The sequence below is a fragment of the Labrus bergylta genome, chromosome 6 (genome assembly GCF_963930695.1).
Source record: "Labrus bergylta chromosome 6, fLabBer1.1, whole genome shotgun sequence".
Classification (NCBI taxonomy): Eukaryota; Metazoa; Chordata; class Actinopteri; order Labriformes; family Labridae; genus Labrus; species Labrus bergylta.
In genome coordinates, this window is record NC_089200.1 from 31420288 (window position 1) to 31442183 (window position 21896).

Below are 21896 nucleotides of genomic sequence, written 5' to 3' on the forward strand. Positions count from 1 at the left end.
TTTGATGGAGAAAGCTGATTGACCAAACGTAGATCTACCATGTTGTATCCTACAGTTTCCATTCACAGATTGTTGATACATTTAAAAACATTTAAGGAAACATAAATGTATAAAGCTCTCAAAACTGAGTAGGTTGTGTTTTTTCAGTATGTGACAGTGATGCCACAGGACAGGTTTTTTGTCCATTATTTTCAGGGCCTGGTTGTATAGTGATGAGAGGTTTCTGATTGTAGAGGGTGAAGCTTGTGACCAAACTGACATACAGTATGAGAAATGAGAGAAAATCATTGAATACATGAACACCTGTGTGTCTTATTAATGTTATTCATTGTGTTATAGTGATCATTTATGGATTGAATTACTCTTTTAACTCACATTTCTTTAATTGTTACTTGACATCTTGTTTTAAGCCTATACAACACTTCAACAAAGCTTGTTTTAAATGTGCTATATAAATAAACTTTGATACGATACCAAATATGATACGCTTTCACTGTACTTTTCTTTTCTTCTTCTTATGACAATGAACTTCTTTTGAAGTGAACATCATGTCATAAGCACCACCATGAGGAGTCTTGAAGTAGTGACACAGTGAACTGATGTATTGTTTGACCACAGCATTATGATTATTTTATAACATGAGTGAATTATCCTTAAATTACCGTATCGATATTTTTCCCCTGTCACTTATTAACTCGGTTTGCCCTCTGATGCCACAGTGATTTCATCAGTGTTTTAAAAATACAGCTCAAATCCGTTTTACAAACGTGCTAATCTAATGAAATATGCTGATCAGTTGCATTATGGGAAATGTAGGATCTTGTGTATCTGGGGCTTTCTCATCTTAGAGACACAAAAAAAATACAAATATTTAATTGATTTCCATGAAATTTGGGAAAAACATTCATGTCAACCACAGGATCAGTTCTGGTTACTTTCTGGTAATTCTTTGTTTACGGATTTTCAGGCTTTTATTTTCACATGTGAAATGACTGAAGCTATTTGTTGGTTTTCGATGTTTGTGTCTGGCGTCTCCTCTGCAGGGGGTCGATGGACGAGCTGGATCCGGAGGAGCAGTTCCTGCGGTTCGCCCGCAACGGAGATCTGCCGGGGATCCAGAGGCTGCTCATGTCCACGATACGGGAGGAGACCCGGATCAACATTAACTGCAAAGGTAGAGGAAGGAGAGTCAGTCACCTGGATTGTGTGTGTGTGTGTGTGTGTGTGTGTGTGTGTGTGTGTGTGTGTGTGTGTGTGTGTGTGTGTGTGTGTGTGTGTGTGTGTGTGTGTGTGTGTGTGTGTGTGTGTGTGTGTGTGTGTGTGTGTGTGTGTGTGTGTGTGTGTGTGTGTGTGTGTGTGTGTGTGTGTGTGTGTAACGCAGACATCTTTTTTCTTTCAAAGGTAAGAAGAAGTCGAACCTGGGCTGGACGCCTCTTCACCTCGCCTGTTACTTTGGACACAAAGACGTCGTGGAGGAGCTACTTAAGGTGGGTGATTTTGTTTCTTTAGATTTGAGATGACTGTATTGTTTATGTGTGTGTTTGTTGTTCCATCCTGCAGGCCGGAGCAGATGTTAACTTGCCAAATAACATCGGAGACACACCACTGCACAAGGCTGCGTTCACAGGAAGAAAAGTGAGTTAATGCATCATCTGTTTCACATTCTTCTCTCCTTTTTTTATTGGGGGATGGTATGCTTTCGGGGGCATGCATTCTTTTCCATTCACTCAATCGTTCATGTGTCGATCAGGAGGTTGTCATGCTGCTGCTGCACTATGATGCATGTGCGACTGTCATCAATGGGACCGCTCAGATCCCCAAAGATGTGACTCAGAACGCAGAGATCAGAGGCATGCTGGAAGGTGAGAGAGACACACCATCATGACAACGATCCACTTTTTTTAACGCTTGAATATTCAACACGCAAAAAATGTTCATAAACTGTTTGCATTCTAAGATCGTCCTATGTTCTCGTTTCAATCATGTTACTGAAACCAGCCGCTGAACGAACGGAGGAGAGGAAACTTGAAGAGCAACTTCTGGAAGCTGCACGAGAAGGAGACCTCTGCACACTGACTCAGCTGGTTAGTGTCACAACTGAAAACCTGCAAAGTCCTGCACTTTATTTCGTATTTTTGTGTAAAATTTAATATTTTAAAAGCAATGCTATCAGTGTGAAATATTTAGACACTGCTTCATTGCAAAGATTGCTATTACAGAGGATGAACTGCGACGAGTTGAAATCCTTTGAGCTTTTCTTTTAAAGCCTCTTCACAAATACATTGGCAACACTTTGGTGACAAAATGTTGGCAACGTATTTACATAGATGTACATAGATACATAAAAAAAGAACACAGTAAGCCTGAGCGTGAAAGCATCACATGACTGTGACTAAAGCTGAAGACTGTCTAAATAAACTGACGGTTACACTCCCAATTATCTCCACATGTTCACAAGTTCAGACATGAACACAGACAACTACGCCCTTAATATCTCATTGACAACAACACAACTGGCCATGAAAGCCACATTATGAAAATCCCTGACAAAAAAAAAAGTTTGCATTGTGAGTCAAAAGAGTTTAAAGTAACTTAAATCCTCTGCAGCCTGTAAAATGAGTAAAATGAAAGAGTCCCCCTGCAGCTTCAGGCAGAATGATAATGGACATTTGGGAGCAGATGACTTATCATTTGTTTGTGTCGTGTGTGTGTGTGTGTGTGTGTGTGTGTGTGTGTGTGTGTGTGTGTGTGTGTGTGTGTGTGTGTGTGTGTGTGTGTGTGTGTGTGTGTGTGTGTGTGTGTGTGTGTGTGTGTGTGTGTGTGTGTGTGTGTGTGTGTGTGTGTGTGTGTGTGTGTGTGTGTGTGTGTGTGTGTGTGTGTTCGCTGCAGCTCAACAGGAAGAACCCTCCAGACATCGGCTGCACAGATCTGCTGGGAAACACTCCGCTGCACTCTGCGGCATATCGAGGCCAGAAGCAGTGCGCCCTGAAGCTGCTGAAGAGCGGAGCCAACCCCAACGTCAAGAACAAGAACGGTCAGTTGACCGAGCCGTCACTCAGGAAACACATGAACATGTATTTCACTGTGAAATTCAAAGAGTGTTATTTCTGCTTTGTCTGTGACATACAGCTCTATTGTTGTCCAAAAAAAAAAAAAAATCCAATGAGCCTAATTTCCTCTTCCCACACAGACAGGGAAGAGGAGCCTGGACGAGAGGGACAGACTCTTTGTTGCTTTCAGTTGAAAGAAAATAAATGAAGGATAAAAAAAACACAACATTGAAAAATATAGTGATAGAGAAACCCAGAGAGGCAAGTGAGTAAATGTTTATGAGATTCCATTTTCTGAGCCTGATTGAATTAGTTTTCAGTTCTGCTTATGGCTAAAAGGTGATAAGCAGAAGGTGAATTATTATCATGACACTTGGAAAAACACCTGACAAAATTTTAGCCCTGTTTTCAGAAAAGTTACCTAAAAATGATAAAGTACTTTTTTTGACCCATTTTACTATTTTCTTGTTTTTGGATCTTAAAGGTGACCAATTATGCCGATCTGTACTTTAAAACTCACATAGTGTTTCAAAGCCGGGCATCCAAACTAAACGTCGGCAAAGTTTCAGATCATGAGGTTTATGTTTGTCGGAGTAATCCCAGGATGAGTCTTCAGAGGGCGCTATACAGTTTGTTCTGCCAAATCATGACGCGATAGTTCCCTGATATCGAATCAAGAATTTCACCAGACGGCTTCAAGGGTCTACGTAAGCTGTTGAAAACCTTTTACATAGACATAGACTCCAGCATATGTCGCCCTTGAGCACCAGCATGAAACCAAAACAACTCGTACTGCATTGTTGTGTTAGCATGCTAATGCTAGTGATCTTTATTATGTTCGTATCTTCACACTGCATGTAAATTTACCTGAAATGAGTGTGATCTAGAAACACAGTTAAGCAGTGAGTACAGTATGTTATTCTTCTTTTCTCTAGTCCCTCAATTAAACAACTTTTATACACGAGGGGAGGAGTCAGCCGGCCGTCATGGCGATGTAAACAAACTGAAGATAGGACTCTGAAAACTCTGAAAACATCACAGACAGTGGGACTCGGGTGTTACACCCATTGTAGACAGTCATGACTCACAGAGTTATTTTCAGAGGATATACTTGATTTATGGGTCAATGATGTCACGCTCATTTTTTGTGTCCATAAGGTTTAGTTAACCTTTAAAGGCTTAAAATTTAAAAATAAATGCACAAATGACATGCTTTCATCCTTTGTTTTGAGGACCTAGTCTAAAATGTATATTTATTATACATTTTTAGAGAATAATTGGGGTATTTAGGCAAAAATGTCTAAGTGGTGTAACCATTGAAACTTAGTACCAAAGAATTAAACTTCCTTTAAAAAGGTTAAATTTTCATATAACACCCTATGAACTAGCCTGGCATAATCTTACAATAGAACTGTTCAATAGTAAATAAAAGTAATGGAACATCATTGTTCTTATTATTATAATTATTTTAGGGAAATCATGTCACCCAGTCAAGTACCAAATTGTCAAAATGGTGTAACCACCATTGAAGGAGCCATTTTGTTAATATAGTCATCATATCATGTGACAAGAAATGATATCACAAAGAAGAACCCCTGATGGTCCTAACTGCTGCACGCCATGTTTAGCAACTCTCTTTAAAACATGAGATAATTTGACATTTTTAGGGCGTGGTCAGGTATGTCAAATGGTATGACCTCAGAAAAGCATTAACAATTTATGATAATTATAAAAATTTGTATTCACTTCGAAAATTAGATTTGAAATGTTCACACCAGGAAATGTGCTTACATAGGTCTCAATGATAATGCCTGTCAAATTTGATTTGAAGTGAAAATGTCAAATGGTGTAACCGGTTACACTATTTGACTTTTATGAAAAGCCTTTCTGTTAGAGGCCACTTTTGTCAAATATCAGTATTTTTTTATGTTGATTAAAGTGGTTATTCATCCACAGCCTTATTATCAAGGGTCTAGGACAAAATACCCTGGCATTTTGTAAATGTTTAGCTTCAAATTGCATATTTGTGTTCCATTTACTTACATTTATAGAGGTGCACTATGTAGTTTTGGTAGAGAAGTGTGAAAGTTGGAGAAATTTACAGATTATGTGGTATATGTCCATCATAACTCTAAACACAAACTTTCCTCAGATGAAAATTTGGTCCCTGTAACACTGTTTGAAGATAAAATGCTACTGGAGACGTTATGGTGGTGGGCCCGCAACAGTGAAAGCGTAACTCTCCTGGTAGCTTTATATCTCCAAACAGTGTTCCAGGGACCCATTTTTTACTTTGAATAAAGTTTGTGTATTCAGTTCAGAAAATATATCAAAGAATTGTTTCACTTCTCCAACTTTAAAATTTCACCACCAAATCTACATAGTGCACCTTTAAACATGTATAATCTAATATATGTATGTATGCTGTAATATTGGCACCAGTAGTTGCATTTTAGATGTGTCGGCTATTAGGGGCCATGTGGTAGTATCAGCGTGTCACTACCTGGAGCTTGCTTGCCAAAGTCTGGTACTATAGAAGGTCCCAATGCTGTTTGTGCTGTGATGGCCATGATGTAAAGAAGGAGAGATGTAAAGTGTTGCCTGTGGGTATGTTATCCTTTGATTAGGGTACAAGTACCTTGAGTTTATACCAAATACTGAAGAAATTAATTCCCCCTGAAGATTTTGGTCAGATGTTGTAATTTACTTAAGATATGAATTAATTAAGGATGCACCGATCCTGACTAAGACAGCCAGATCAGGTATCAGTAAGAATTTGCCGATCTATGAGACCCATCTAAAAGGCCGATCTATTCACTTCAGTTTTATACTATTCTGTGTTTAAGACAAATGTGCTACATTACTGTCATCAGCGTACTGGTATTCTGTGCACTTTGGAAGGTGGCGCAAACATTAAATGGAGGAAGCTAACAACAATTTCTCCAAGAAACAATGGCCTTTGACTGTAGAAGCAGTATGGTCAGTTTGTGTAACTGGTTTGCGTCAATTGGTGTAACCAGTATTTCTTGTAAAAAATATAATAAAACACAGGACAATTAAAGTGGAATAAAAGTAGTCCTCTATTGGAGTGAAATAACATGTTTTTTAACAATTTTTACATAATTTGCCAAAAATTAATTAGAAAACAGAGGTGTTTACAGCTTTGTGCCCCGCTCAGTATTGAAAAAGGGCATAACTTGTAAATTTAGGGATAATCCTAATAAAATCTATTTTCTTGTGCTATTTTAAAATGAAGTAATTAAAATCATGAGTACGCTTGCATATACTCTAGATGTATAAAAGAATCAATATTCTTAATTTTTCAGTGGTTATACCACTTGACATTTTTAGGTCCATTTAGTCTTACCTTTTGAAAAAAAAAGGTTTAAATGTCATTTAAAAAAATACAAAACCAACATGAATACAAATCTCACATTTTAATGAACCTGATGCATGCTTTCAAATTGTGTTTTTAAAAGATTTTTGAATTGGTCATCTGAACTACCCTTATTTGTCACTGACCCTTATATTACATTTAAGTGTGAAAAATCACATATTAAGCCTTTAAGGTTTCACAGACTGACATCATGAAAGATTAAAATGAGGATAATACGTTAATTTACGTCAGATTTAAAAAATGGAATTAAAAAATAATGATTCCTCTTTGCCGCTAAAGGCTTCCACTGAGTAAAGTTACGCTTGTCCTTGAACAAATTGTGCATCTCAACATTGCTTCAGGACTGTGGCTTGTAAAAGTAATTTTGATTGAAAGACAGTTTACTCATTTCACATCGCTGTGACTGATTAAGCAGCTGTCACCTCTGAAGAAGGTGTCACCTTTAATCATAGTTGTCTCCCCCCTCCACTGTCGTCGAGTTCCGTTGTACTAAAATCCCTCCTGCTCATTTTTTGTTTTCCATTCACAGAGCAGACAGTGTTCGACCTGGCCAGTGATTCAGCGATGAAGCAGGTCCTTGAAATCATCGTTCATCGAGTGAGTTACATGCTCAGCTGATAATCAGATTCCCTGATGTTTCTTTTTTTTTCTTTTGCAACTTTGTGTTTATTGGGCAATCCAAACATTTTTCATTTTTCCGAACATAGTTCAGTTCTTAAATCATTATTCTTTTTTTTTTATAATGTTATACAAAACAATAATAGAATGCAGAAGAAGAAAACAAAATGGTTGTAATAATATCTTAGTTTGCCCAATTCTTTTTTGTAATAGAGAAAAAAAAATTGTATTTGATTTGTTTGTTTTTTTAACTTTTTTAAAATGTTTTTCTTCTTCACACCTCTGCAGGGTTTGACCCGACATGTCAAGAAGTTTGAGGGACTCCTCTGGAAGGTAAACATCTGTTTTTATTTTGAGAGAAATCCGTTCATTAAAGATGGAGAAAACTGGCAAGATGAAGAAGAAAACAATTTAGCCTATCAAATGCATGCATCCATGCTGCAAATATAAAAAAACACAACAACAAATACAATCAGGCTTTAACATCTGTTGTGGTTTCCATGTGATTGCAAAAACCACTCTTAGCTGCACATTCAGCCTTCAGTAAATAGATTGAAAGGTGAGATAAAATGTTGTTGTAGCTGCAGAAGCTGTGGTGCAGGAAGACATGATTACTGTTAATGGAGCACTTAAAAGTTGCAAAGGACATGTCATGTAAGAGGTGCATGTTGCCTTGATTCCTGATTTTTTAAAAAAAGGACCTGAGATTAAAACTTGCTGATTTTCATAAAGCTTTTTTTCAGACCTCTTTAAGCACACTTTTTATGTAAGGCTTTGTACGGATTTGTCACTGAAAACAGGAGCCTGTTGCAGACAAAAGAATAACATTTCAAGAGCTGTCAGAGTGAATTGCCGGTCATAAAAACCTCAACAATGTGCCGAGAGCCTCTGAAAGTATGAGCTGCGTAGAGATGCAGAGAAACTGCACATGAGGCTGAACACTGAAGAAGTTTAAGAAGTAACAAAATGTAAAGTTTAGTTTGAGTCATGGTGCATGCAGAAGCACTTTTACACCCATTATTTGTTAAATCAAGAACTGAGTATAATCACCCTCAATGCACAAGTGTAGGTGCTATTCACATTCGGTATTGAAAAGAAAGTTTTTTGAAAAAACAACAAAAGTTTAAGTTTAGTTTTAGAGCTAATCTTTTAGAAAACTGATGCAAACGTGGCTGGCTGATCTTTGAGTAATGAGCTTTGAATTTGAGCTCTTGTTTGTTGAGTTTCTAAATTCAGCAAAAGCTGTATTCAAATTTGTAAACGTTTTTTCCGATTTTGTTCTCTGCTCCTTTCAGCCCTGACTTAATTATGACTTAAATCAATTCAAATCAGTCTGCTGATTCCTCTCTCCGATTTTCCCCACAGAGCTCCAGATTTTTCGGCTGGCGGTCGTACTGGGTGGTCCTTCAGGACGGGGTTTTATCCTGGTACTCCAAACAGTAGGTGCTTTCTCTTACCGGGGCTGTGCTCCTTGAGTCAGAAGTGAACATTTCTCCGTCACAGAAAAGATGGAAGTGCTGCACACTTGGATTAGAAAGGTAGCCTGTGGCAGTGACAGATAAATAACTCCAAGCCTCCACAGAAAATGTCTCATCTGTGAAAAGAAAATAAGAGAAAAACGTCACCTCTTTCTCTCTCTACATGAAGGTCAGAGGCAGCTGCCAATATCAGAAGGCAAGGCTGTAAGTCCCTCACACATGCTCACTGTCTGGTAAGCCAACATTCAGATTTGCAGAACTTTTTTATTTTTTTTGATAGATGTGGTGAATATTATGTGAGTAAATCACAGGGGATTCTTTTGTCATCGATTCTAGATCAAAGCCAAAGATGACTGCTTTTTTACGCTCAAGTGCTTTGATGAAAGTGTGCATCACTTCAAAGTGTCGCCAAAGAATGACCCAGAGGTGACGAGAAAAGTAGGTTTTACTCATTTGGCTGTTTCCTCTAATATTCTCAGAGTACACCCAATGGTAATCTCCGTAAATCATTGACACAAGCTCGGATCTCACTAAGCTTCACTTCCAATCATCATTTTTTTTTCCCTTTCAAGCAGTTTCTAGTCTCGTATTTGGACCTGATGAATTTAAAACCTGTAACATATTTTGAAGTGCAGTTTTTCTGGTGAATCGAAGATAATTTTTCCAAAAACTGCCCAATGAGATGGGGGGAGTTTTAACTTTATCCAACATTTCATAAGAAGCAGTATACAAACATTAAGTCAAGAGCAAACAACAATTCAAATATGCAATAAAGTGAAGTAGTCGTGAACACACACAAGTGAAAAACAAAGGCACTGTCCAACGGTCTCACTTCTCTCTCAGTTAAGAAAGAGACAAAGGCTTTAAGTAAAAGGGGATCTGCCTGTTTCAAGTCATTCAGGAGAATGTTCCCTGTAGAAGGGGCACCAAAACTAAACACTCTTTTCCCAGTACAAAAACATCAATAGAACGCACCCCATAGTGGCTTCTTGTTATTTGAAGCTATGTACATAAATAAGAAGCAACTAAACCAAGAAGAGCTTTATACATAAGACTAGGCCATTGTATATGACTGTAACCTATATCTACAACCAGTAACATATCTCAAGGCACAGTGATACACGGTGTCCAAAACATTAGCCACATTTTCACGCTGGTTATCGATATAAATGGAAAATGAAACGGGTCCTTAAATCGAACCTTGGGGCACGTCTTTTGAAACCTCTATAAAGGAAGAGGGGGATCCTGTCATCTGCAGGCATTGTGTCATGGCTGACAGATAAATGGCTAAGCAGGATGCTGCTTGTTTTGATATACCAATATGATGGAGGATATGATCAATAAGATGTGATCTACTATTTCACATCCTTTTGACAGATTGATAAAAAAGCTACACAAAATTCTTCACAATCAGTTGCTTGAATAATGTCTTTTAAAACCTTAAGTTCAGCTGTAACAGGATTTAACCCTCAATATCTCAAGTTGCAGATAGAAACATACAAATCAAAAGACTTTCTCTGTAAATTAATCATTACGGAGTTTGATTGTCAAAAGGAACCAAAAGTAAACATGTTTCTGTCTTTCAGGCATGGCTGGATGCTCTGGAGGATCACGCAGCTTACAGCACTCACTACTGCTCCCAGGAGCAGGGCAGCGAGGAGGAGGAGGAGGAGGGGATGTCACTCGGGGAGCTAACAGAATCCCTACAGGTGGCTCGAAGCAAAAACATCAACAATAAACATGTCAGCAAAATGACCTGTGTGTGTTTTCACTGAACCCATCCCCAAGTCATCTACAGCCTCTGTCTTACCTCCCTGACTACAGGCAGCAGAGACCAGCCAGAAGAGACTGGAAGAGGAGGTGGCAGCGTTCATGTCCCTGCTGAAAAACAACGGACTGGATGAAAGTAAAACTTTTACCATTGAGTCTTTCTGTTGTAAAATAACGGTTGTAAAATAACGGTGGATCTGATATAAACCACTCGATTGGAATGAGAACTATCAAATTAAGTACTTCGCTAGGAATTGGCTTCTAAAGACTTGAGACCTGACTTGAACCTTTCATAAAATTTGTCACTTTGGACTTTAACCAAAACAACTCGAGGCTTGGCTCAGGTTAGACTTGAATTATATCACTGAAGACATAAGACTCGAAAAGTCTTTCCCTTTAAAACTTGAGACTAGACTTATATTTGGTCTGAAAGACTTGAGCTGTGACTTTGAGTGGCCTTCTTAAGACTTGAGACTTGACTTGGACTTAATGTTAAAGAACTTGATTCTTGATTTGGACTTACTTATTAAAGACTTGAGATTTGTCTTGGACTAACTGCTTAAAGACTTGAGACTTAACTTGGACTTGCTGAGTAAATACCTGACGCTCAGGTTGGACTTACTTTTTATAGACCTGGGACTCAGACTTGACTTCCTGTGAAGAGTTGAGAGTTGGCTTGGAATGAATGCTTTAAGAGCTGAGACTCTGCTTGGACTAACAGTTTAAAAAGTTGAAACTAGCGACTTGAACTTACAATATAAAGACCTGGGACTCGGCTTGGACTTGGTGTATTAAAAGTTGAGAATTGTCTTGGATTTACAATTCTATAGACTTGATACTTGGCTTGGAATTACTGTTTAATACTTAATCTTTAAGACCTTGGACTTCGTTCTTAAGTAATTCAGACTTGAAACAGAAACAACACGTGGACTTACTGCTTAAAGACTTGAGACTCAGACTTACTGCTGAAAGACTTGAGACTCAGACTTACTGCTTAAAGACTTGAGACTCAGACTTACTGCTTAAAGACTTGAGACTCAGACTTACTGCTTAAAGACTTGAGACTCAGACTTACTGCTTCAAGACTTGAGACTCAGACTTACTGCTGAAAGACTTGGACTTGGACTCGTGCTTAAACACTTACTGACTCGGACTTGGCTTGGAATGTGCATTATACACGATAGAGAGAAAAAGTGAAAGAATCGTTGATTTGTTACAATCTGGAGTTGTTTTACATACTTAAATGATTCTATTACCACATTTCTCTGCTTGTCCCTTCAGAGTTCCCGTCCTCCGTTCTTCAGATGTTGCAGCAGATCTGTGAGCTGTCCAATGAGACAAGTTCTAGTCTGAGTGTCTGCCTGAGTCTGTTCTCCCGACAGGAGGGGGTGAGTGTCAGACCCTGTTTGAACATCAACACCTCCGCACCAAGGATACCGCACGTTCCCTTCATTTATATAAAAAATGAAAGGTTTTGTTATTTAGCGGATTCATGTTATTTAGCGGTGAAACATTTTCTTCCAGCACATTAAAATGGAGAGTTTCTATTTAACCAGATCATTATTTCTCCAAAGATGCAGACTTTTCAGGTCTCTTATCTTCTAAGGGCCTCAGGAGAAAATCACATTTCTTTGTACACTGAAACAAAAAAACTGATTATATAATCATACAATAATCAAAGATCTCTCAGACATGCAGTGATGTGCTTTATTCTTTAAAGAATAACATGTAAAAACAATGTGTTTCATAAAAAGCGGTGGCACATTGTCACACCTCAGTATGATACAGCTCAGTGCGGCGCGTTGATTATAAGCTGTCAGACTGGTTGTCTTTATGTTTGATTCAGTGTATATGATTATAATGGAAGGAGTCAGAGGACAGATTACATCTCTGCAGGACAGAAATAGAGTGCTCAACTAGTGCCATATCTGTGATCATGTAAAAAAACGAACTTTAAAAAACACCTGACTGAACTAAGGACTTTATGTGGGGATTCGTGTTATAACACCCATCTCTGTTCTTATTACAATATATTAAAAGCATAAAAAGGCCAGAATTATATAAAATATGTCAAGAATATCACCCAATATAGAAAGAAAAATGTAATGGTGAAGTGTCTTGAAATGAGATTCGCTGAAATTAGTACATAAGGATACAAAAGCACAAAAACAATTCTGTGGTTTGGGTATGAACAGCGGTGAGAGCTTGCATGGAGGGACGGTGACTCTGGGACGCCGGAGGTCACTGATGAGTCTTCCTGAGGTGTAGTGGGTCTAACTCAATGAAATACCTGTGATGACCCCGGTGATGTGTTGCTGCACATTTAGTTGCATGGCCAATGAAAGGTGTCTGATCCAACCTTCACAACAGGGTCCTAAGTCTCTGACTAGACTCTTCTCCTCTGTCGCCCCCCGGTGGTGGAATGAACTTCCAAACTCCATTCGATCTGCAGAGTCCCTCTGCACCTTTAAGAAAAAGCTAAAGACCCAGCTCTTTCATGAATACCTACTAACTTAATGATGATGGTCTCCATATTATAGATGATGATGATGGTAATGACGATGGTTTTTGTTTGATAACAATGACTTATAAGATGGTTTCTATACTGATTAGAGCTCTCAAGAACTGCCCTCAATGTTGTGCTTTGCCTCTGGTCACTTCCTGTCAGCACCTGTGTGTCCAATCAGACTCAAAGCTGATCGTTTGCTCTTACTGACATTGTTCCCTTTTTTCTAGATCCTTGCTTGTATTTACTCTCTGATGTACGTCGCTTTGGATAAAGGCGTCTGCTAAGTGAATTGTAGAATTGTAGAATTGCATGGGTTGTGTTGATGGCCTTTAGGGGCTATCAGGTGGGGTAGGTAATTTATCAGTAAGGAAAAAGCATTGAGATGAGGCTGCAAGGTGAGGGGAGGAGTGGTTCCTCACTGAGCTGTTTAGGGCACAGAGTGTTGTGTTTATTTTAAACTCAATATGCAAATAAAAGTACAGATTTATTCTGAATTACAGCTACCCAACTGTCTTTCAAAGTGCTGATAGAAAATGTGGTTTCCTCCTTTCAGTGATGCATCAACTAGATAGCTATATTTTCCTGATTTTTTTTTTTTGCAAGGTGGGGCCGCTGGGCCAAAAAAAAGATTTTTTGTGTTCTCAGTTTAACATACGGTATACGGTGCCTTCAGGGTTCCCACCTGTCACTCACCTGTGCAGCCTTTTGAGCTGTGTGTGCTGAGGCAGAGGCCAAGATAAAAAGGCTCACAGGATCTCTGAGCTCACTTCATGAAAAGGTCTGCTGTCAATGTGAATAACTCAAAACATGCACAATATATCTCAGCGTGCACACTCAGTATGCATAGAGCAGCAGCAGGCCTGAGTTCATTCTGCCTGTGAAGAAAAGAGACCCAGAATCACTTTTGAAGCACCCACGAGGGGGTCAATATCTCTGTAAAGTCCAGGCAAGCAGGTGAGCTGTCGTCTGTCATTATAAAGCACTTATACCACTTCACCTGTCCGCTCTGACACAGATAACCATAGTGGAAGGAAACATAATTTCGGGTCATTTCTTTGGCAAGCTTCAGTTGCACATTTGAGACTAAAGTTCACAAAAAAAAGTGCAGAATTCTCCCTGAGCAGACCTGAGTTTCTGACCAGGATTATACTCACAGTTACAGAAAACAAAATGTGGGCGGAGCTAAACTGAGCAAAGATAGACTTTGGCTGCATTTTCCATAATCCCAAACTATTTAGTAACCAAGGAAAAGATTGACTGTGTTCTTATACCATGCATACCAAAAGCAGCCTAACAAACAAATGTGGTCAAAATGCCCCTTTTCACGACAGATACATTTTGCTGTTTGGGGGTCAGCGTGATTTATTTTGCCCCTAGAAATACAAAAAGAAAAAAGATTTGAGCACCTGTTGGACTCATAGGTGGTTTGAGGTGCTTTTTGAGAAGGAAACAAATCAGTGAATCAATCAAATCAATCACTGTGTGTGTGTGTGTGTGTGTGTGTGTGTGTGTGTGTGTGTGTGTGTGTGTGTGTGTGTGTGTGTGTGTGTGTGTGTGTGTGTGTGTGTGTGTGTGTGTGTGTGTGTGTGTGTGTGTGTGTGTTCAACATTATCAAAGCCTATAAGAGATGTGTAGATCACTGCAAACTTGTGCTTCATCTTTTCATACAACAGTCAGTCCTCAGATTATTGAAAGCACTTTCTAAATAATGAAGGGAGTTCAGGTTCATCTAACAGGTTCAAGAGTAAATAACAGTAGTTCTATTGTTTACTACAAACCGTATTTTCAAAGGCTTTTCACATATTGGACTAGAAGTTTTGTACTTGGATGGAGACAGAAGTCTTATTTTCTGAAAGGTGCAGCTGTAAATACTTCACATCTTGACTTTATCACCATCAATTGTGTGTTTTTAAAAGACGAGGTTTGTATCTGAAGCTGTAATTCAATCCTGTCTACTCCTCAGGAGTCATGTTCTCCTGCAGGTTATTTGAGACGACAGGGGGGGGCGTCGCGCTGTCGTCTTTTACAGATAAACAAGGCTCGACCTTCTCCGTCTCTCTGTCTGTGTGTCTGTCTGGGTGGGTGTGTTGGTTCTGATGATGAGCGGACAGTGTGGAGAGGAGGGGTCAATCTGTCAACTGTGTGTTTGATCACAGCTAGTCGGATTTCAATAAGTGTGACAGGAGTTCGATCACAAAGTTTGTAACCATGGAAACACAAAAGATTGTGATTCCTGTTGTTTTGTCGGTTTCTCTGAGTCGGCCTATAATGAATTATCTTTGTGTGTTTGTGTGTGTGTTTGTGTGTATGTGTGTGTGTGTGGAGCTCAGGTGCGCACTGTGAAATTGGAGCAGGAGGTGGAGAAGAATAAGATCCTCTCTGAAGCGCTGCAGACTCTCGCCACAGAGCACCACGAACTCGAGCAATCCGTCGTCAAGGGATCCTCGCCTCGGAGCGCGCTCAGCGAGGATGAGTTCCACGACGCCCTTTCAGGTGAGTTGACGAGTTCTGGAACACGTCGAGGTCGCTGCTGCAGCTGATTCTGTGACCTGCTCACGCCCGCTGCTCTGTCATTCATTCACCTTCAGGACGCTGGAAATACCTGAATGTCTTTGGTTGGTTTCCCGCTCCTCAGCGTGACGTAAGAGACATCAACACCTGGTTGTGATGAAATCATTATTTTCCACATTAATGAGTGCCAACGGTGTGATGCCTGCATGGTGGAGTCGTATTTTAACTACAAATAGAATCTTTATAGTTTTAGCTTGTACTTTTTCCTTTTTTAGTGGTATATATTTAAACGTCATCAGCATAACAAAACAGCTTTTATTCAGAGATGTTTTACGAGCTCATGTAACCAGTTCTGTGGATGACAGGGATGTAGAGCCTGAGTTAAATAAGTGAAGATGCATGTGGGGGTTTGCATTCTGTGTGGCAGAGCATGGTTTTGAGTTGTACTGTTTATATTTTATTGATATTATTCACAATTGAAAACATTTTTATAATAAATGGGGAAAAAACGTTCAGCAGTTATTCTCCAAACATTTGGAGTTCTTGTAATTTGTTGACAGGAAAAATTCCACATTTTAGATACATTTTTTTACACATCCTAATTTCCGAATATTTCAATTTTATAAATATGATAATGTGCAACTGTGTTGGCTTCTTTAATTGTATTTGACTTCTGTGTGTAGTGTCAAACGTTGCCTTAAATATTTGAACTCGTCGCTCCTCCAAGTCAACCCCAAGATTCATTTTGTTGGTAGGTTTTCATGTTGACATAGCATCTTTCAGGCGTCCCACAGTGCAATGTGTGACTAGTACGCATGAGTACTTGCGCGCTGGGAAAAGGAGGCTGTGACGTGATGGCGCACACACATTTGTTGGTGTGCGCTTTGATCCGCTTTACAGTCAATAAAAAAATGAAATCGTGATTATCACAATTTTCGATATCTGGAATTTTAAAAATACTTTACTGTGCCACATTAAAATGCTAATTAAACTAATAACAGCCGATTGCAACACATCCCAGATAGTTAATATTGGATTTTGGGAGGGCTTAATCAGAATTCAAGTGGGCACAGGTCACCTTGGTCCCCCCTTTGGATCCCCCACTGCTGCCCAGCCAAGAGTACCTGAGCTCATCCTTTCATCCATACTACTACGCATACGGAGTATAAACTACGTGTCCACATGCTGTCAGTGACTCAATCTCGAGATGTGACCTGTGAGTGGATGATAACACAGAACGATGAGGAGAAATACATGTACTGTATGTTCAGGACGATGATCTTTTGTTTGTTTTTATCAGGGTAAAAAGAGACTCAAGTCTGCAGAGTGGCCCCTGTATTTCTCATATTCAACAGAACTGTAGAAGAACAACAGGCTTCATAATCAAACACAGTATTGCATTACTTAAGCTCGTGTTGAAGGTAAATTAACACATTGGGCAACTGTTGTTTCTGTCTAAGGCAGATCAGATTTGTTTATGACAGTGTGAACAGTATAAACCAAATGGAATCTGATCTTGTCAAATCAGATTTGGAACACTTTCAGTCTGATACAGGCCACATTTCAAAAGCAATGTGAACAGTTAAACAATGGAATCAGAGCAGAGGCAAAACATCTGAATTATTATCAAACCCTCCTTAATAAGCACTATTAGATTTTTAAGCCCTGAACAGTTCCTCTTACTTTTTTAATTTATGTTGGAACTGCGACTAAAGCAGGAGTTCAATTTGCTGTTTATCCCTTTTTGATTTGATCTTTTGTCTCCTCCTCTGTTAGACTCGGGCTCGGAGGGCTCCCTGAGCGGCTTTGAGACTGTGGCCAGCCATTCCTGTGAGGAGGAGGAGGACGACGACGAAGGCTCTGTCATGTTAAGCAGCCCCGGCAGCATGTTGCAGGAGGATCACCATGGCAACAAGGCTGAAGCTCAACCCAATGGGATCACAAAGCATAGGTCAGCGGTACTGTTAACCCGCCCACGGTTTCCTAAACACCCCCCCCCCCCCCGCCTCATCCACATCGCTTTGTTATTGTTTCTAAAATATCTCCTGGATACTGTTTTATTTATGTCGGCCATCTTTGTTTGTCAGCTCCACATCCTACCTCGAGTCTTTCTGCTTAAGGCTGTGAATAATTTAGAGTCAGGTCCGGCCTGCACACAGGAGAGAGAGAGAGAGAAGGAGTGTGCTGAAAAGACAGTGCAGTCTGTATGTTGGAGCTGTTAAATATTGATAAGGTCACAGTGCAATGGAATAATCCGTCTGCGGTGTTAGCTAATCCATACAGGCTGCTTTAGACTGCAGCCCGGACTATTTCAGTTGATTTTTTAATTTAAATTCAGCAGTATGCTAGATTATTTCTACCTGTCTTATATACTAAACTAATGTCTATCCACCCTTTTAGCTCTTCAGGTGATTTTTTTTGTACCTGTTGGACATCTAAGATAAAAATGCAGCTGAATGTGAGACGTCCTTTGTACTTTGTGTCTTTGGGCTTGATTCCAACATGTCACTCAATACATCACCGGCTTAAGTCGACTATTAATGATGCATACATGTTGCCTGCAGCTATTATATGTCTGGTGCAATCACTCTAATGAGGACTATTTTAAAGCATGATTCAATGCATCAAACAAAACTTGTAAAAAGTGTTCTGACTGTGTGTGTGTGTGTGTGTGTGTGTGTGTGTGTGTGTGTGTGTGTGTGTGTGTGTGTGTGTGTGTGTGTGTGTGTGTGTGTGTGTGTGTGTGTGTGTGTGTGTGTGTGTGTGTGTGTGTGTGTGTGTGTGTGTGTGTGTGTGTGTGTGTGTTTTTTAGGGCTAGTTTACCCTCACCGATGTTTTCCAGAAATGACTTCAGTATCTGGAGTATCCTGAGGAACTGCATAGGAATGGTGAGGGAAAAAAAAGTGTTCTTATCTGCCATAGTCTATGCAAAGTTGGGTTCTTTGTTTCACAGAATTGAATCAGATATTCATGTGTCCCGAGCCGTTTTCAGATGTGCACTCCTGAAAAAAAGTAAAGTGCAATTTCAGGAGGTCTGACCCTGGAATCCCCCCCTGATCTGGTTGTTCACACATTCTTCTCACAGCGGTAGACTTCATGTTTAGGACAGGAGAGTGGACAGGAGTGAGGGCTCCAACAGCAACAGTGTCAATCATACAACTTTAGAATGAAGTATGTGCCTTAATATCAACGCTATGTGTGGTTTGACAGTCACAGTATCAACAAAAGAGTGAAGAATAACATCATGGAGAACAAAAACACATCATGCAACAGTTTAATTACGCACACAGAGATTGACCTGTTGTGTGCAGACAGTCTAAATACTAGAGGTCTGACAGGAGAAACTCCTGCAATTTGTGTTTTTCAGGAGTTTATGTGCAAGTGTGAATAAACCTCCAGAGTATGAATCCAGAAAGCCTCGGTAATCCGGTTGTTTGCTTCAGCACCACAGATTGAAATGTGCATCTGTTCACTACTTTGGCAAGGAATGTAATAGGAAGATATAAATGAATATGCTTAATTTAACACTGTTGGAATCTTTTATCAGAGCTGAAAATAATCACATCTTAGATAATTGATGTTTCTTCTTTCTGACCAATTTGTTATTTATTTTTTTTAGCCTAACATTTCTTCAGATTTTCAACGGGGGGGGAAAGTTAATCGAGGAATGTCATGTGCGTGACGTTTGTGGCATGTGTCATTTTTTACACACTTTGAAGCACTTCGATTTTAGACTAAGCTCCATTCAGCTTAGATCTGCCGCAGACAGTGTGGAGAGGATTGTCAAACTTTGGAATTAGAATGCCCTCTGCTGGACAAACTGCATGATGACATGAGTATAAATCACATCATTAGTTATTTTCTGCATAATATGTTCTGTAAAAAAGTTAGACTTTTGGTGCATATCAGACCCCTAAACCAATGTATTATCCCAAACTCAACAAAGCAGAAGATAACCTCGTTGGTATAATCACTGAGACTACATTGTTGTGTTTTTGAAAATCTTCTGAGACATATGTGATGCTCTGAGCAGCATGCACCATATGGTTGGATGTTTCTGTTCTTCCAGATAAGACCAGGAAAAAGTTCCTGCAACTTTTATGGGACATAAAGACCCTTTTAAAGCAGAGTATTAAACATTATATATACTACATTTCAGTCAGAAAGTTACTTTATCCATTTTTCTCTCAGTTTCTCCTCTCGTCTCTTTACAGGAGCTCTCAAAGATCACGATGCCGGTGATTTTCAACGAGCCGCTCAGCTTCCTGCAGCGTCTGACGGAGTACATGGAGCACACCTACCTCATCCACCAGGCCAACAAATCCTCCGACTCTGTGGAGAGGATGAAGGTAAATGTGCTCGCTCACATCTAGGACACACACAAAAACAAACTAAATTATCAAGGCCACCATAGACCAGCAACTCCTGTGTGAGTATAATTACTGTTTTTTTTTCAATGAAGTCTGCAGTTGAGGGAGTCATGTAACAGCTGTTTATGGTTAAAAATGGTATCCTGTTTTTTACTTTAGAGATCTTCACCGCAACAAGTGTATTTGTCTCATTTCTATTTCCACGTATCAGAATGAATTCAGGCCTTATATGTTGTATTTTTATATCTTTAGATAAAACGTTTATTTGAGCCTTCACATACAGATATCAAACAACTGTCCCTTTCTTTAATTAGATGTTTGTGTTTGTGGGTTTTCAGTGTGTGGCTGCATTTGCTGTGTCAGCTGTAGCGTCTCAGTGGGAGCGCACAGGTAAACCATTCAACCCTCTGCTGGGAGAAACCTATGAACTGGTCAGGTGAGTGAGCTCATACATCTCATTATTTAATTCTGAGTCATGTGTCACATGACAGGTTACCAAACTTTCTTCCAAACTGTGATGAACCTGCCGTCTCTTTGTTTCTGTCTCAGAGATGATCTGGGCTTCAGGCTGATCTCGGAGCAGGTCAGCCATCATCCTCCGGTCAGCGCCTTCCACGCTGAGGGTCTAGAACAAGACTTTGTGTTTCATGGATCAATTTACCCCAAACTCAAGTTCTGGGGTAAAAGTGTTGAAGCAGAGCCAAAAGGAACAATCACACTGGAGCTGCCCAAGTAAGAACATTACTTGGGCAGTTTCAAATGAAGAAGATGTTTCAAATGAAGAAGATGTTTTTTTATCGTCTTCTGTTTATTAAGTCAATCAATCAGCTGTTACTCTCTAAAGACAGACAAAAAGATGTATTCACACGTGCGGTGGCCTAGTGGTTAGTTTTGCACGCCCCTGTGAGGTGCATGCTGTATGAGAACTACAACTCAGGACAGTCACGGTTCATGTCTGAAAAAGGGCAAAAATAGTTTCAACAAGGCCTGAAACATTAAGCTTCCTTAACCTTTGTAAAGTCCCTTCTGCAACATATTAGTTGAACTTGTCAGTAAAATCAATAAATAAATACAAACAACTTCAATTTCTGTAGTTCATTTGAAGGGAATCAAGTTTTGAATCATGTTAGAATTTCAAACAAACAGTTGATTTGCTTCCTGTTTGGATAAAAAACTAACATTTTTTTTTTTTAAAGAAAGTAAGGAAATTCTGGTAGAAACAAAGTTATGAGATCAACTTAAGGCAAGGCAAATTTAGTTCTATATGACACTTATAAGGCACCTTGGCGATTCAAACGACATCAAAAGCATCATGACCACGGGGGAAAGAAACATTAACATAAAACATTTAAAATCATTAATACAAACGATTAAAAATCACAGAGAAGACTTAATATGAAAAGATTTCAAACAGATATATATATATATATATATATATATATATATATATATATATATATATATATATACATATACATATATAAACAGATCTAAATGGCTCACAGTGTTGCAGTCGATTGTTTTTTGTTATTTTATTAACAAATGTGAGCGGAGCCTCCAGCCTGCAGCATATCTCGAGGACATCTCCCTCCTGACATAGTCGAGGCTTTTTCCTACTTTTTCTTCCTTTTACACCTGAAAAAACTCTGATGTTTCAAATCCCTTCATCTGCAGGTACAATGAAGCCTACACCTGGACAAATCCAACATGCTGTGTTCACAACATCATCGTGGGTCAGCTGTGGATCGAGCAGTATGGAAGTGTTGAGATCATCAACCACAAGTAAGAACATCATTCAGTCCATTCACATCAGTCTTTATATTCATCACTTAAGAACCTGATAGAGTCCAAGTTCAATATTTTGAGGAAGTTGGATGTTTCAGGAGGAAGTAGGACAGAGGAGCTCTTTCTGTGACTCAGCCTGCAGTGAGCGAGTGAGAGGATAAGTTCCTGTTTTTCTCTTTTTTCCCCACAAAGAACGGGTGAAAAGTGCTGCCTGAACTTTAAACCATGTGGTCTTTTTGGCAAAGAACTGCACAAGGTCGAAGGTTACATTCTGGATAAAGGGTAAGTAAGGCTTAAAGTGATCAGAAAGACTTGCATAATTTGACTTAAATTCTGAGGAAACACGCACGTTGCCAGAGTAACAAGTGACCAGTTCTCTGAAGGACATTTCTATTAGCTGTCTTTGTG

At 39.4% G+C, this 21896-nt stretch overlaps 1 protein-coding gene across 3 annotated transcripts in view; it reads left to right on the plus strand.

The window, feature by feature from the left end:
* The window catches only part of osbpl1a (oxysterol binding protein-like 1A), a 31394-nt gene that overhangs the window by 2653 nt on the left and 6845 nt on the right, over window positions 1–21896 (plus strand). For 2 of the 3 annotated variants that reach the window (XM_020654623.3, XM_020654624.3), the window contains exons 2-23: window positions 1044–1174; window positions 1402–1487; window positions 1561–1635; window positions 1751–1862; window positions 1999–2084; window positions 2890–3034; window positions 6977–7044; window positions 7354–7398; window positions 8431–8504; window positions 8713–8776; window positions 8880–8981; window positions 10130–10252; window positions 10368–10449; window positions 11595–11701; window positions 15153–15315; window positions 17110–17284; window positions 18146–18221; window positions 19548–19682; window positions 20042–20139; window positions 20253–20435; window positions 21378–21485; window positions 21681–21770. In XM_020654623.3, the coding sequence (XP_020510279.2) occupies window positions 1051–1174; window positions 1402–1487; window positions 1561–1635; window positions 1751–1862; window positions 1999–2084; window positions 2890–3034; window positions 6977–7044; window positions 7354–7398; window positions 8431–8504; window positions 8713–8776; window positions 8880–8981; window positions 10130–10252; window positions 10368–10449; window positions 11595–11701; window positions 15153–15315; window positions 17110–17284; window positions 18146–18221; window positions 19548–19682; window positions 20042–20139; window positions 20253–20435; window positions 21378–21485; window positions 21681–21770 (2321 nt within the window). In that variant the 5' untranslated portion in view covers window positions 1044–1050. Of the gene's footprint in view, window positions 1–1008; window positions 1175–1401; window positions 1488–1560; window positions 1636–1750; window positions 1863–1998; window positions 2085–2889; window positions 3035–6976; window positions 7045–7353; window positions 7399–8430; window positions 8505–8712; window positions 8777–8879; window positions 8982–10129; window positions 10253–10367; window positions 10450–11594; window positions 11702–15152; window positions 15316–17109; window positions 17285–18145; window positions 18222–19547; window positions 19683–20041; window positions 20140–20252; window positions 20436–21377; window positions 21486–21680; window positions 21771–21896 lie in introns of all 3 variants that reach the window. The other variant, XM_065956199.1, reaches the window with a different exon arrangement.